Source organism: Silene latifolia, chromosome 1 (assembly GCF_048544455.1).
Source record: "Silene latifolia isolate original U9 population chromosome 1, ASM4854445v1, whole genome shotgun sequence".
In the NCBI taxonomy this organism is placed as follows: domain Eukaryota; kingdom Viridiplantae; phylum Streptophyta; class Magnoliopsida; order Caryophyllales; family Caryophyllaceae; genus Silene; species Silene latifolia.
The window spans coordinates 8002290-8018160 of NC_133526.1; the positions used below are offsets into that span (position 1 = coordinate 8002290).

At 37.7% G+C, this 15871-nt stretch overlaps 1 protein-coding gene across 1 annotated transcript; it reads right to left on the reverse strand.

The window, feature by feature from the left end:
* Positions 1–3492: 3492 nt before the first annotated feature.
* Positions 3493–15651, reverse strand: LOC141596143 (uncharacterized). The gene is made up of 7 exons (XM_074416225.1): positions 15115–15651; positions 10671–13580; positions 8655–8708; positions 8065–8401; positions 5768–5936; positions 5530–5685; positions 3493–3985 (listed from the first exon to the last, which is right to left on the reverse strand). Exons 1-4 carry the CDS (start codon positions 15592–15594, stop codon positions 8141–8143), a joined length of 3705 nt encoding a protein of 1234 aa, XP_074272326.1. The 5' UTR covers positions 15595–15651; the 3' UTR covers positions 3493–3985; positions 5530–5685; positions 5768–5936; positions 8065–8140.
* Positions 15652–15871: the final 220 nt, after the last annotated feature.

A 15871-nucleotide genomic window follows, 5' to 3' on the forward strand; every position in this document is an offset into this window, starting at 1 on the left:
GTTCAGTTCAGTTCAGATACTATAAGAAGTTCAGTTCAGTTCAGATCCTATAAGACTATAAGTTCAGTTCAGATCCTATACGTCACTTAATTTAAGTTCAGTTTAGATCCTATAAGTTCAGTTCAGATCTTATAAGTTCAGTTCAGATCCTATAAGTTCAGTTAAGTTCAGATCATATAAGTTCAGTTAAGTTCAGATCCTATAAGTTTCATTTCAGATCCTATAAGTTCAGTTCAGTTCTATTCAGATCTTATAAGTTCAGTTCAGTTCAGATCCTATAAGTTTCAGTCCAAAGAACAAGGCCTAACCTGTGAACTTGTGACTTTGTCACTTGTCACCAATTACACCAACTTGCCAACTTGGATTCCATTCTACGCCATTTGGTGTTTATTATTTTTTTACACAAAATATCACTTACCATCCGTCTAAAGTTGTAGACGGATCAAATATATCACAATTTTCATAATAAGACAAACAATAAGTGGAATTGAAATGGTGGAAGTTGTCTTGTTATAAAACCCGATTGCGAAACGTCGTCGACGTTTTATAACGAATCGTCGACGTTTTAAAAAAAAAAGACCAATATACCCTTACCCTCTCATTACTCCCTCTTTCAATCTTACCCTCTCTAACTCCTCCTTACCCCCGACTGCACCACCACGCACCCACCGCAGCAACACCACGCACCCACCGCAGACACATTTCTCCATTTCTCTTCTCAAATTCCGATAAAAATCAAGTCTAGAAGCTTGAAAGATTATACCTTTTCGATAAAAATCAAGTCTAGAAGCTCAACCCCGGCTTTCACATCGTTTATTCGTTTATCTCACTTTGTTGGCTGTCATACATAACAAAAACAATCACCATCGACCAAAATGAATGAAAAACACAATCTCACACTCAAAATCAAACCCAAAACTACAAGTTATCTTAAACATGATTAGCACTATCAAAATTACCTTGTTTGTTGCCATCTAAGTGACATGCAATATTACCATCCAAGAACCCAACACGCATGAATTTTGGGCAAACAATCTGCCCGGTTCGAACCGATACCGGGGCGGAAACCACAACTAAAACAATCGCCACTTGTTTGATTCAAGGGATAGATGTTGAGTTTCAACGTCCATGATGGCTAGGGACGTTGTAACCCAATGTTGGGTGTGGAGTGAGACGAGCAGATTGCTTGTTGGTGGTGGAGGGGGACGTTGAAGGTGTCCGTCCAACTAGGGTAGACGGTAGACGTTGAAACTGAACGTCCATATTGGAGATGGACGCCTCTTTTGCTCGTCCATATATGGCCCAGACGTTGGGTTTCAGCGTCCCTATATGGCCCAGACGTTGGATTTCAACGTCCCCATATGGCCCAAATGTTGAAACTCAATTCTATTGATTCTAACTAGTTGAGATCTCGTGCTAAAGCACGATATTTGTGGGTTTCTTATATAGAGCTAGTAAGAATTTAAAATATTTATATGGAGTAAAAATTAGTTGTAGTTATAATAGATTGTTGTAATGTATTGATTATAATGTTAGTGATATTATAAAAAAAAAATGTACTATTTAAAGGACTTTAACATTAAGTTATTTTTGTGCGAACCTATTTTTATTATTAAAAATAATGATAGCCGACTATTATGGAAAACATAATCTAATATAGGGTCACTACTTTGTTATTGCATTGATCGGAAAAATTTATAGATGGGTTAATCTTTTAGTTTTAGTCATTTGTAGGAGGATTATTGAGGGATAGGAGGATTGAGTTAGAAACGAAATGTAAGTAAAACGCATATTGACTTTATAACGGAGACATATATAAACATTGTACGACACATCTTGAAGGACGATTCATAACAATTAAAAATATTATTTACCCTTGTTTCAAAAAAAAAAATACTTTTTACTCCATATTCTTACAAACAATAAGTCACCAGAATGAGACCATAACATAATGTGACACCGTATGTCGACGACCACCAAATCAACCCCATTTCTATACAATTATCTTCACCATATAATTTACATTTGTTACTGTATAATATGGGTCCCACTTTCTTTTGTACTCCGTATATCAATTGCGTTGAATTCGAAAAAAATAATTTGTTTTGACTTTATAATTTATTGAGATATTGTATTATGTGGCAAATATGTTAGTCAATCAATTATCAATTATTATAATTTTAGCATGGGCTCATCACTATTGTTAATCATTTAGGCGGGAAAATATTCAGTAGTTCTTATTCTTTTAGTTTAGTGGGGATTCGGTTAATCATAAGGTAATTCATACTAGTCCACATTCATAAGGTGATTTGAATATAAATTCAATTCAAAGTAATTCGATTCAAATGAGAAAAAATAAATTTATACCGATGATTCGTCGCTAGCCTTTGACTTAGGTGACTCGTTTTTGACATTGAATCCGAATAACATTAACAAAATCTTTTTTTTAAAAAAAATGTTTGTTGTTTTGGAGAATTGGGAGAGAATAGAGGAGAGAGAGTGGGGAAGGGTAGTGATGGTCTTTTTTTTTTAAAAATGTCGACGATTCGTTACAAAACGTCGACGACGTTTCGCAGGACTCATAACATATTTAACCCGTCTACATCTTTCGACGGATAGTATTCGTTTACCCTGAGACTAATTGTTTTCTGTAAAGTGGGTTGATTTTGGGTGTAGGTTTTACATCCCAATTGGCAACAAACTCCTAACGTCGTTGATAATTTTAATGAGCTATTCAAAGTATCTTTTCATTCCAAACACTTTAATTAAATTAATCGACAAACTATTTAATTAATTAATTGAAACTAACAATTAAGATCAAATTACTAACAACAATCAATTACTCGAAAATAATAGTTAAGATCGAATTACTAACAACTTATCGGACAACAAATTACTAAATGAATTAAACTGATCTAAACAATGTTAAATTTATCAAATTACTTACAAAAAAAAATCGAACGTGGATCTCCCACGTCTCGACCTTTAGACATGAATCTTTCACGTCCCGACCTAGGTCGAGACGTTGGAGATCCACTCTCAAACATAGGCTTAGACGTGGAACTCCCATGTCTCTACCCAGGGGTAGACATAAAACTTTCACCAACCCTTTTTTGTAAATAGTTCAGTTAATTTTAATTGGATTAGTAATTTTTTTTAAATTATTTCCGAATGAAATTGATATTGTTTGTTATTAGTAATTCAATTATTGGTTTGTTTGTCGATTAAGTTTAATTGGCTTGTTTGTTGGTCAATTAATTGATAGTTAATTCACTTAATTTTGAAGTTGATTAGAGCGAACCGACATAGTGAAGAGCGATTGAGTTTATTTTGTGAGAGGAGCAAAATTGTTCATTTCACTAATTTTGTAGACAACGAATAGTAGCTCGCTTTTAGATTTGTAAGAATCCCCTTCATTTCTTTCCCTCTTCGTTTTCTTCCATTTCCTTTAATGGAAAGGCAGCTACGAGCAAGTGCAATTGGACATCGACATTAAAAATGGGAATGAGTTGTCGGTCAAAGGTTCCCAAACAATGCCTAGATGAGGCAACTTTGTAATGTGTACAAAGAAATCAATATTTCAAGGATGGCTAATCGAAGTCTTACAAAATATCTTTAATTGTGGCGATCACCTAACCCTTCTAACTAGATTTAATAAAATAATGATGTTGCAAATTGTGTTGATGTAGGGAAATAAAGTCCAAAAAAAAAAAAAAAAAAAAAAAAAAAAAAACTGTTGGATGATATTAATACACGCTACTAGCCATAAACACGCCATTGGCTAATAAGCATCCAATATTGCACTGCGGCCTGCGGGGGAAATTCACCTTAAGAGACATGCCAATGGCAGGACGGGTCTCTTTGTGCCATTGGCATGTCTCCTTGTTTGAACACATCATTGCCAACGGCATATTTGCGTGCCGTAGGCTTTTTTCCTCTTGTAATGCTATGATATAAACACGCCATCGGTTTAAGATTTCCCAACCTACGTGAACATCATTTTGATAAATAAGTTTAACTCCAACTTAAAACAACAGAAAAAGGTCAATTCATATGAAAAACACAACTACACAAGCCAGAGATTTTATTGATTCTTCTCCAAATAGAAACCACTTATTTCAGCATGACGCTCAAAGAGGGGAGCTCATGATTTAGGCTAAAACCTGATTTTTCTTTTGACAAAAATAACTATTCATGCAAGCATGGATGTGCTTGCCTTGAGGAGATGGATACAGATTTTCTGTTCACCAACCAAGCTTTAATCGGCAAGCATGTTTAAATAACTACCTTTACCAAATAATATAGTTATGTATAGATCTGTTTTACAATAACATTGTGTAAAACCGCCTTTATATAAGACTAACTGCTTATGAGAAGGTGTTGCTGTGTTAGGAAAATAAGGGTTGGTAATTGTGAAAACTGGAATGTGAGGATTCCCTTCTATAAATTATTACCCCCTCAACTTGACTGAGTTGAGCAAAACTACTTGACTGAGTTAAATTCAATTCTAAAACAAATTGAACTGAATTTAACAAAGTCAAACTATTTAAATGATCAGAGTTTACTGAAGTGAACAAAAATAAAAACACAACCTACATAGTCAATTCCTATGTTGAAGTTAAACACAACCACCATAGTCAACTCCTATGTTGCTTATACCCACCTTCAACCATCACATTCTGATACTCCTAAACTATCAATCAATTCAAAGATCTTACGCTCTTAGCTTATCGTCTACCTGAGTCCTGAATCTATTACTCAAAAATTCGACTTCGATTAGAGGGCCTCTTCATATGGGAACCACTACGAGCATAGCCAACGTCCAATGAACATATTTTTCAATAATTGCATTTGTGAAGTTTACTTTTACATTCAATATCACATTGTTTGTAGATCAAAGAAATTGTTACGATTTTTCACTTTCTATTCACTTGATAAGGAAACGAGAAAGTTCAATAGTTCCGAATTAAAGAAAAAGAAGTTTGAAAGGTAGGCCTCGTTGGAGGTTTAAAATGATGGGTGGCTCAAGATGATGAAGATGGAGGTTGAAGATGATGAAGGTTATGAAGGTGATGGGTGAAAATGATGAAGATTGTAAGTGTAGATGGTGAGCGAAGATGGTGAAACTTCCAGCACTAGACACAAAATAATTAAACAGAAGTTATAAACGAGGGACATGCATTAGAATTTTAAAAAGAACAGGGGTACCGTATAGATTTTCTAGAAATGAGGGGTACCTTTTAGAATTGCGAAAACGTAGAGGTACCATGTAGAATTTCCCACAAATAAATTACACAGTCTAGACTCTAGACCAGTTTGTTAATTTGATTGATTTTTTTTTTCTACAAATAAACGCAGGCATTGTTTCATTTTCTGAATGATTTCAAATTACTTACATGACAATATTCACAACAATTCAACATGCAGGCCCTACATGCTTGCTAAGGCCTCGACTAGCAAAGTAACAAAAGAGTCTAAAAGGAACTGATTTATAGCTACAAACATAAAGCTTCAATAGTAAAGACATACCAGTGAAATGGATTGTTGAGTCTTCCAAATTAGTACAAACGGCATACCGCCAAAATGAGTTGTTGAGTGATCTTGATCAATCCAAACGCCATCTCAAAATGAGAAGTTGGGCAATCCTCCCCGCTGATAATCAGATCCAAAAGGCTGATATACTTCCTACACATATCACGCAGAAGAATGTCAATTGACCTTAATGTCCATCTTAATGAACAGTGGAGTTAGTTTCATTTGGACAGACCTTGGAATTCCCAGACAGAATTTAGAGTTTGGCTACACTGAAGCAGTTCCCTAGAACGAGTGACCTGCTCATTCATGTAATCTTTGATGTTTCCATACAACTCTGGAAGTGTGGAATAAAGGTGTTCCATACTGATGCCGGATGATAGGTCACAACAAGCCCTGAATGGCTGCAGAAATGAAACAAACCCATGATTATAAAAGTTAAAATGTGGCGGGAGAAGTCTCATGCACGGACATACTTTTACAATATGAGCACTATTTACCATTACCCAATTAACCCCAATGCCTCAAGGGCTCCCGGCTTCCGCAAGTAGCACGATAAGGTGAAAAAGAAAACTAAGATGCCCTTTTTAATGCAAAAACATATATCTCGATTGTTTGGAATTGCCTCCTTTTTCAAAAAAAAAAAAAAAACGAGGGAAATCTTCGACAAAATAAGGAACCCAAAAATCTTTTACAAAATAGGGAATTCGAAAGAACGTGAGGGGTATAAAGAATAGGGATTAAACAATTTGCTAATTTTTTTAAAAAATCTTCCTAGTTTGAGTAGTCCCAAAATGAAACGTCTTATTTTTGTCATAAAGAACAAACGACAAAGTCTTAGTCCCAAAATATTTACGATGAGCTATGTTACTCCTACTCTTCATGTTTCCTCGCATGCCCGAGTTCGACACTTGATATTTGGACAAGGACATGGCACTTGGGCACCTCATTTTAAGCAATATGCATATATTTCCTAAAACCAACCGAATCCGACCCATGAACAAACACCTAAGCAAATAAGAATCGACATATAGAACTGTCATGCAAGGTAGGCAAACATTTAATAAGTGAAGGAAAGGGAAGGGACAATTAAAGAAAATTAGAAAATAAAAAAATTGAAGGAAAGGTACAACTGAGAAAAACAAGTGCACAGAAAGAAAGAAAAAAAACACGATATTGAGACGGATAACAAACATCGCATGATACTATTTTCGGTCAGCCAATCCATAGGACGAATTGCCCATCATGGAACGGAGTTCATTCGCGCACAAACTATCAGCATTCCACAAACTCAACCATGCTTTCCATTTCAAATTAAACGCCGACCATGCAACAGTTACAAAGACATTTAAGTATTTAACCGCGCATTCGCAGAGCAGCTTGCCGTAAACACTATCATCAAGGGAAATTTGGCGGCAAACTATATTACCATAACAAGACCACAATTAGCTACTAGACCAATCGTCATGACGAAGGCTAGTCAAAACACTTTCAGAATTGTGAGTTTAAGAGTATGCTGAGAAGTGCCATTGTTTGCTTAAAGGAATGCCAACAATCTTTGCGCAATTGGAAGATGGGGTCATATCACATATACGTGCTAATTTCAGACTTTCAGATCCCCTATTATATTTTCTCATGAGGATAGCTTCACATTGATATAATCTAATTTAATTATGAAGTGAAGTAAACTGAAATTAAGTAAAAGAGAACAGGGCCTAGCTCTACACATGTACTCCCTCCAATCCAATCCAAACTACCACTTGCTTTTGGGTGGTCTTCGAGGCGACACTTTGACCGCGTTTTTCTTCCTTTGTATATAATTTTTTTTTTCAAAAAAGATACTATAATTTATGAAAGATATTTTCATAATACAACTAAATATGTAAATTTTATCGTTCAAAGTTTTATATTTTTCCGTGGATTAACGGTCAAACTTTGAAAAGTTTGACCTTCAAAAAGCAAGTGGGTAGTTTGGATTGGATTGGAGGGAGTATAAAACATTTCCAGTCTTGGTCTTAAAATGCAGTACTGATCACAGATGCGGTAAAGATCGTGACATGGGTATTGGATATCATGAATGCAGGGTAATGGATCGCAATGCGGTCGAAATTTCAAAAACGTGTAGTAGATGCATTGAATATTTTCATCTTTCCCTTTAATATATGAAACTTAAGAGTTAACTTCCCTACGTTTCTAGTCTATACTCTACATATTATGACCAAATTTTTTCACATACGTGCTACATTGCAAGTACACATGTTTCCCTATATTTGTTTCACAAAATGGCAGATAATACAAATTAAGATGCGGAACTAGCAGTAAAATAACATTGATATCTTGAAATGTCGGTTGATGAAGACAAGAGAACGGATTTTTTTCTATGGCATCACGTAACACTGACATGAAATTCTATTACATAACGTAAACGGAGCATACAAAGAAATGTGGAGTTTGAATTAATCATTATAATATTATGTCACAAACGATAAACTAAGAAAATGCCAAAAGAGCCACAGTAGACAGAGAACCTACCTCAGGATGGACAGACGCACCGTTAAGAGCTCAGTGGAGTTGTAGAAACATGATCAACATCCTACTATAGCATGCATTATGTATTACTGAAGCTCTCAGTCTGTGCTGCTCCCTTTGCAATGACCTGTAATGCCGTGCCTTGCATGAGCCAGCCAGTTAACTCAGGCTCAGGTTCAAAGGGTTTAAGAGGATTGAACCCCTTATCTTTGACATCAATGCCATACACAAAGGGCAGCCTGATGGAGATGGAACTCTCAGGAGGCAAAATAACTTGACATCCTAAGCTGAATTGAAGTGGCTGATCATGGTCTATAACACTGGTAGGTTGACGGGAAGCCTGTACAAAAGAAAGGAATGACATAATAATATAAAAAGGAGAAATGTAATCTGCTTAACAGCTACATGTCACTAGTTTCTTAGTGCCTTCAACAATGTCTACAGTCAAAAACTTTAATCTATTGGAATGGCTAAGGGTGTTGCCGATATATGAAAGATTTACACAGACAATTTGTGAACGTGTGGGTATACTTTAAAAATCAAATATGATGCACTCCATCCTCCAAGGCATAGGAATCAAGTGAGATGCATACCTCAAAATGTACTACAGGGTTCGCTGCAATGACAATTGGAAAAGGAGGTGTAACCTGTAAAGAAATATAAAACAATATAAAGCATCAGGCATGAATTCCTCCAATGAGCTCAATCATGCATTATTTGTAAAGGTAATTCGATTATAAAAGTATAAGAGGGAACACACAAGAAACAAAGCACAGGAAACTAATCACATAGCTATGTATAGCGCCATAACCATATAGCTGGTACAAGCTTTATTACCAACACCATTACTAGTAGCTGTCCTTCAATAATGAATTTTCACTGATCAGAAAAGGAAAATGGAGGGACAAAACAAAAGTGCGAGTTGAAAAGGTTTACCATTGGGCTTAGAACATTGGATAAAAGCAAAACTTGTCTAAACAAACAAATTTCCTGCGCATAAGTACTGTGTCCATTCTGATTGTCACACCATTACCTCCCAGCCTAACCCTTTGTTTGGATATAAAAAATGGAGAAGAGAGGGAAGGGGGAGAGAGGGAAGGGAAGGGGAAGGAAGGATAGGGGAGGGGGAATGGAGGGAGGGAGTTTTTCCTCCAAATCTTTCCTTTGTTGAAGGGGAAATAATCTGCCTAGTACGAGGGAAATGGAGCGATCCATTTTGCCTCCTCTCCAAATCCCTCCACCTCCAATTATCTAACTTACAAATTAAATTGCCTCCCTCCAATTCCTACCCCTCCTGTTTCCCTGATTCAAACAAATGACAAGTGTACTGAGTGAAACATCAAGATACCAAATTGGAATTAACCCAAACCTAAGGGCACCAAAGTGGCACTAATCATTAATCAAAGTAAGACAATCTAATACTACTTCGCCAAAATAGAAGTTTGAAAGACCCATTTTGATTTAATCATCGTCCCAAAACCAAAGATTTATATATCTATGGCTCTGTAGGAAACAGAATTATTTTTTTTATAGCCATGATTCCACCTATTTCAGTGGAGGCAAATGTTAATGTTCTTCAGAATCTAGGTTATAATGGACCAAGTCAAACAGCTCAATGCTCTTTGTGCTACTTTTTATGCACATGATCGCCTCGGCTTCACCAAGGTCCCTTGGAAATATTGCAAGGAAAGGCTTCATACTTCCACCCTCTGTCCCTTGCACTGTTTAGAGCAGCAGCCTCTTTGGAGGCACTGGTAAAGATGCTCTGATGGGACACAGTACTTATTTGACGCACATAGTAGAAGGACCCAAGATGAAGGTTCAAATGGAGCAATTATAAGTAGTCAACAGTTATAAGGTTATAGGTATCATGATTTAATGGTTTTAGTTAAAGCATCATCTCTTGACATTTTGCAACAGTCATAACAGAACAAAAGTTATTGACCAGTAAAAATTGATAATAAGTAAATAGCACGCCATAGCAGTCCACACAAAAAATGGAAAGTTCAAGAGGTTAACAAGAGTGAATTATAAGAAGTCCGTGTAAATTATTGCTTTAAAATTCTGTTCCAACTTACTGACATTCAGAATGCAATATTTGGATCACCCACTTCAACCTTTTGTACGTGATCCATATAAATATATCTACAAGTAAAGTTACATCAGTTCAGGTGATCCTACATTTAAGGTATTCGCCAAAATTTAGGTCTAAGTCAACTGTTTACATAAATTACATTCTTGTATCTGCATTAACAAATACAAATTACCATCATGATGGGCTCATGAAGCGTTTAAAAACGATGCAGGGACATGAAAGTTCAAGATCTATTATACAAACTAACGTCCATCTATAGATGCCATCAACCTTACGAAGGATTCACGCAGCATTTTCAACTACAATCATGCAATAACCACATAAAGCATCTCAAGTCTTGAAGTGTTTCTTTGGGACAAAAAGGGATTTCAGGCCACATAAGAACATAGAAGCAGACATGTGATGACGTGAAAGATTTAACATTCATGTCACCAACTGAGGCCAAACTGTACTAGTTATCAATGTGTCAATTATTAAGAGACAAATCAGGAAGGTTACAGGAATAGAAACTTACCACAAAGATCCTCTGTAGTTGAGATATTGAACTCGCAAACTTCAAGTTTTGTGCATCCTTATTTTTTGAAGTGCTACAATGAGGGCAGTTCAGGTATATCGGTATATTTCTGTTTAGCAATGAAAATGCAGGCCCGTTATCATTAAGGCTTATATAATGGGGATTCTGTTGGTCTGCACCAGAGTATGATAAATCATGTGTTGCCTGGTCTAGTGGTTTAAACAAGTGTGGCAATCCGTTTACGGCAGTGTCACTGCCAGTCCTAGCTTCAGTAGGCCGTTCCAAATTGCCTACCTTCTCCATGTTAATAGTGTTACCATTAGATAATCGAGGAATTTTATTGTGACCATCATTCTTACCCAATTTCACTGGGCCTCTGTGCTTACGGTTACCATGTTCAACGGGGCGAGTACGAGGAGATTCTTCAGGCAAGGAATCCAGCTGCCCAAGCTGGTTCAAAATCTCGGGAGATAAAATATAGCGGTGGCCACGAGGACATTCATGCTCAAAGCCAACATAAACTACAAAGTGCCTGCAAGTAGGACTAAACCTAGTTTTTCCACTATCAGTAACACTGACTTCAAAAGCATTACTAGCATTATTCGCATCAAGTGGGACCACACTCTTACTGATATCTAGCATAGAGTTGCCATCACCGTGGCTATTGTCCCTTCTTGTCTTAGAATTTTCTGAACCTGCTGAGGTGATTTCTTTCGATTTTCCAGATATTTGAAAATCACCACTGGAGATAATAGTTTGCACAGTGCTGGTAACTTTTGCAGTCCTCTTACCACCTTTACCAGGACCAGAAATTAATTGGGCCTTGGGCTGTAAAGGAGGAAATGCTGAATTAGAATTTGATCCTGCAACGACCTCAGAAAAGGCCTTTCTCATTGTAATATTTGGAAGGCCTTTACCAAAGCTAATCTTGTTTTCAGAATGTGAAAAATTCACAGCCTTCCCATGGCCTTCACCTCCAGTTTGCAATTCTCCTGGTTCTACCGCCGCTTTATTGCTTTTCTTGGCATCCTCAGCTTCAGTTGATACTATCTTTAAGTCTACTTTGGAACTTGCAGATCCTTGCCTGAGAGCATTAGCAAATGAAACACTTGGGGGATTATCGTTCTCGAGAACAATAGTCCATCTTAAAAGAAACTTCTCACTGGGAGAAAATCCAGCTTGGAGCAATCCTTTAGAAGGTTCATAGTACCTTGCACCTCCAAGACGAACCAGAGTCCACGGAAAAGGTTGAAAAAGCCGACTCTCATTTAGTTTTGGCAGTTGGAGCATGGGGAGAAGGTTATCACAGTCGGGAAAAATATTAAATTTGACGTTAGCAGTTTCAATGTCAAAAGGGTCATCTCGTAACTTTCGAGAACGGCCACAAGCACAAGCATGAAGGAAAACATATCCACTTTTATGTTCCGTGCCCGTCGCCTCCGTGGAAAGATTGTCATTTTCAATATCATGCTTTTGGTGCATGCATGGTTTTCCGGTCAAACTAATTGCATCACATAATTGTCTCCCAGACTTCCATATTGAAAGGCATTCCTCTTGCAGTTTTTTCACAAATTCTTGTACACATGAGCCCTTCACCATTGACAGGAAGGCATGCAGAGCTTTTTCCAATTGAGCTTCGTGTACTGAAGTAGGGTAGCAAGGAGGCAAATCTTTCAGATAAACTTCTTTAGCGGCTGGTAGAGCTTTCAAGCACCACAAATATGAAAATTTTCTGTTAATCCCCTTCCCACTCTCTAATTGAGATACCGCAATATCCGGAGGATCCACAGGTCTTGCAGCAACCCCTTCAACAAGAGGTGGAGCACCACTTCTTTGCCGGAATTTCCTTCTGATTGCATAAGTCTCATCAAGAGAAACGGATTTTCCAAGTAAAATTCCTTTTAAAATGAGATGGCTGGAAGATATCCACATCTCCAAGCTGGGAAGCTCAGGAGTGGTGGTGAGCCTTCCAGAAGCAGCGGATGCCGCAGCTGCTGCAGCTGCGGCAACAGCAACCATACCAACACCTGCAGCTGAGCCACTGTTGGCATTTGTAACCAACCCTCCTTTCCCTCTTAGGATATCAGTCTGCTTATTGATGAATTCCTTTAGAGTCAAAATGTCCTCCTTCATGCCGTTTTGACTATGAATTTCAAGTAACAGAGAATCTGAAGTCATCTTTCCACTCACAACATCCTCCACGAGACTTGTTGCATAATCGAGAGACGAACCCCTTCGGATACCAGAGCTGTCTAAAAGCACAACAGCTCTAGATGCGTCTAGTGTCAACAATGGAGCTGAACTAGAAATGGACCCACTTCTTGATCCTGTAAGGCTACTGTTTTCGGAGACAGTAAGGGGCCGGCATTTTTTAATCAAAAAACGTATTTGTGTTTCAAGAGAAGAAAGCATTTTCTTACAAAAACTGCTTTCAGATTTATTTGCTGGCCGAGATAGCACTACGACAGAACTAGAACCCTTCAGGGACTGATTGGACCTAACCATGCTACTCGTGCTCGATCGACTAGATGACGAAGCATCATTTGACTCCTCGGATGCAGCACTAGAGTTCACCATTTCCGAGAAATCATCAACAAAAGCAAAGAGAGTAACAGGAGTACATTGTCCAGGAAATAAGGCTGGATACAAACCTAAGCCTGACATGACAGATATTGGAGAGTTGTTACGACTTGAGATGTTGCTGCCTCTTCGTGGGGAAGGACTCTTGGATGATGTTGCTTGAGTAGGACGTGATGACGACGATGAAGGCCTACCAAGTGATGGCAATATACTATGTGACCTTAAAAAAGGTACTAAGGCATGTTTTGCAGACTGCAGAACTCGCAACATCTTCAAATTCTGGGTATCAAAACTTGCGCCCTCTTGGATATAAATAATTACATGGCATACCTGCAATTGGGTTGCAAATTATGCCTTAATGTCGTGGAGTTGAGTAACAGGCATGAGCAATGGCTTCAAAACCAGCAAACTATTACAGGAATCAATAAAGTTGCTATTTCAATTAATTCAGTGCAACCTTTCTTGTTAGCCTTGTACAAAAGCGGAAGGAGATAACACAATGACAATAATACATCAGTAATTATTTCGTCACTTGCCTATTATTAGTCTATCACCCATTCTACTTATTGGTCTGAAAATTGACCCTATAGTAGAAGTAACTACATAGATTCATTCACAAAAAAATAAAATAAAATGAAATGAAAACAATTAAAGATAGAGTGAGGGGTGCATTTAAAACATTGTGGAAATTTTATCTCCTATAATAAGGACAAAAGAGTAAATCGTCAAGAAGTCCCCATAGTGGAATAATCACTTCCTCGTCTCACCGTTAGAACATCTTACCCCAGTTGTATGTTACCATTAACTAACCATAGGGTTATTGAACATGGAGTAGAAGTAAACATTTGTGCCTTTCGGAAATACATCTGTATGGAAAAAACACACGAATTTCTATACATGATTACATGGGAACTCGTGCAAATAGGCAAATACCGCCTGTATTATCCATTGACATAATCTTAAACATAAAGCAACATTGTAGTTTGGAACGGAGGAAACTTTCTTTTAACTTGACATAACTCCCACTTTGAACTCAACTATTATCATCCCCGATGAAAGCCAAACTTCATACTCTCACAAATTCAAAGAGATTAACTGAATTGACAATCTAACATCTCCATTTAATCTCTAAATAGGGTCTAAAATGTCAGTCATCTCTAAATAGGGTCTTGAAAACAATTTCGCTACTAACTCTGTAAATGCCAGTTAACTAACTACAACTTCTTACTTTCCTCTATTACCTCGACAAAAATTACTCTCAAGCAATTCAAGTTATTAGGAATAAATATAAATCTCGACCACCACAACACCGCCAACAATGAGCAATAAATCAGCTACTGCATTGGCAACGTAGAAACTTCGACTCATCTCTTCCTAGAGAAACAAAGCGTAGTTCTCTGATGTCGTAAAACTCCACCAATTATACAATACATGCTTCAGAATGTTATAATTGTCCAGTACACAAAAGCGCGAACCACATAAAAACAATCACTATACTCCATCCAATTAACAAATACTCCCTTTGTTCCGGTTATTTGTTGTCCTTTTCCATTTTTGGGTGTTTCAGTCATTTGTTGTCCTTTCTATTTTAAGAATGAATTTGATGAGTAATTTGATCATTCACACTCAATTTATTCCACTTGTCATTTAGTTATTGGCCCTCTCCCCCTTTTCTTGGTCTTTGTGCCAAAACCAAAGGACAACAAATGAATGGGACGGAGCCCCTTTTCTTGGTCTTTGTGCCAAAACCAAAGAACGACAAATGACCGGGACGGAGGGAGTACAATTCATACTCAAAGCGAAATATAATCAAGAAATAGGAAAATCAATACTCGTAGCTGTATAATTAGGTAAGTATACATACAGTGAACATGAAGAGCATGGCTTGAAGATCCCCAAACTCAAGGTCATCAACAATGGAATCGAACTCGGAAACCTTGCGCATAGCAGGGCAATTAGTAGAAGACAGTTGAAGAAAGACGGTAGCAGTATCTGCATCATGATAATAGCTAATTCTACGGCAGTCAAACCACTCCTTAGCATAATCATTAGCTTCATCCTCGTCGCCGTCGGAGAAGGGAATAACGAGTGGCGTGTCGCGGCGGCTAGAACCGAAGATATCGGCGTCGATTATTCGATTAATGAGGTCTGAGACGTCGGTGCGGCGCCGGGATATGAATCCGACGACGGCGACACCGGTAGACACTGGCGGAGTTGGCGGTGGTGGAGTGGGAGATGGTTGGGAGTGCGGCGGCGGTAGAGGCGGAGGTGAAGGAGGCGGGCGAGTAAGGACTCGCATTGAAGTGGTGGGGTTTGGGTTCTTGGACTTGATGTGGGTGTCCATGCTTTTGCCAATTCTAGTTCGATGACGTGCAGGTGCTGTCTGGATTTCTTCCTATTTAGTATTTACCTATTCGGTTTTTTTAGCGAATACTCGTATCACTGAATCCATTTTTGAAATAATAGTCAAAAATAAAATATTTGTTATTTTGGGTCGGTTTTGAAAATATTTGTCAAAATGGTATCCATGTAGGCTTGGGATTTCTGGACCTAAAACACGCCACTACCAGTGGCGTGTTTATAATGAGTACGGAAAGAAACTTCATTAAAAAATGAACTAA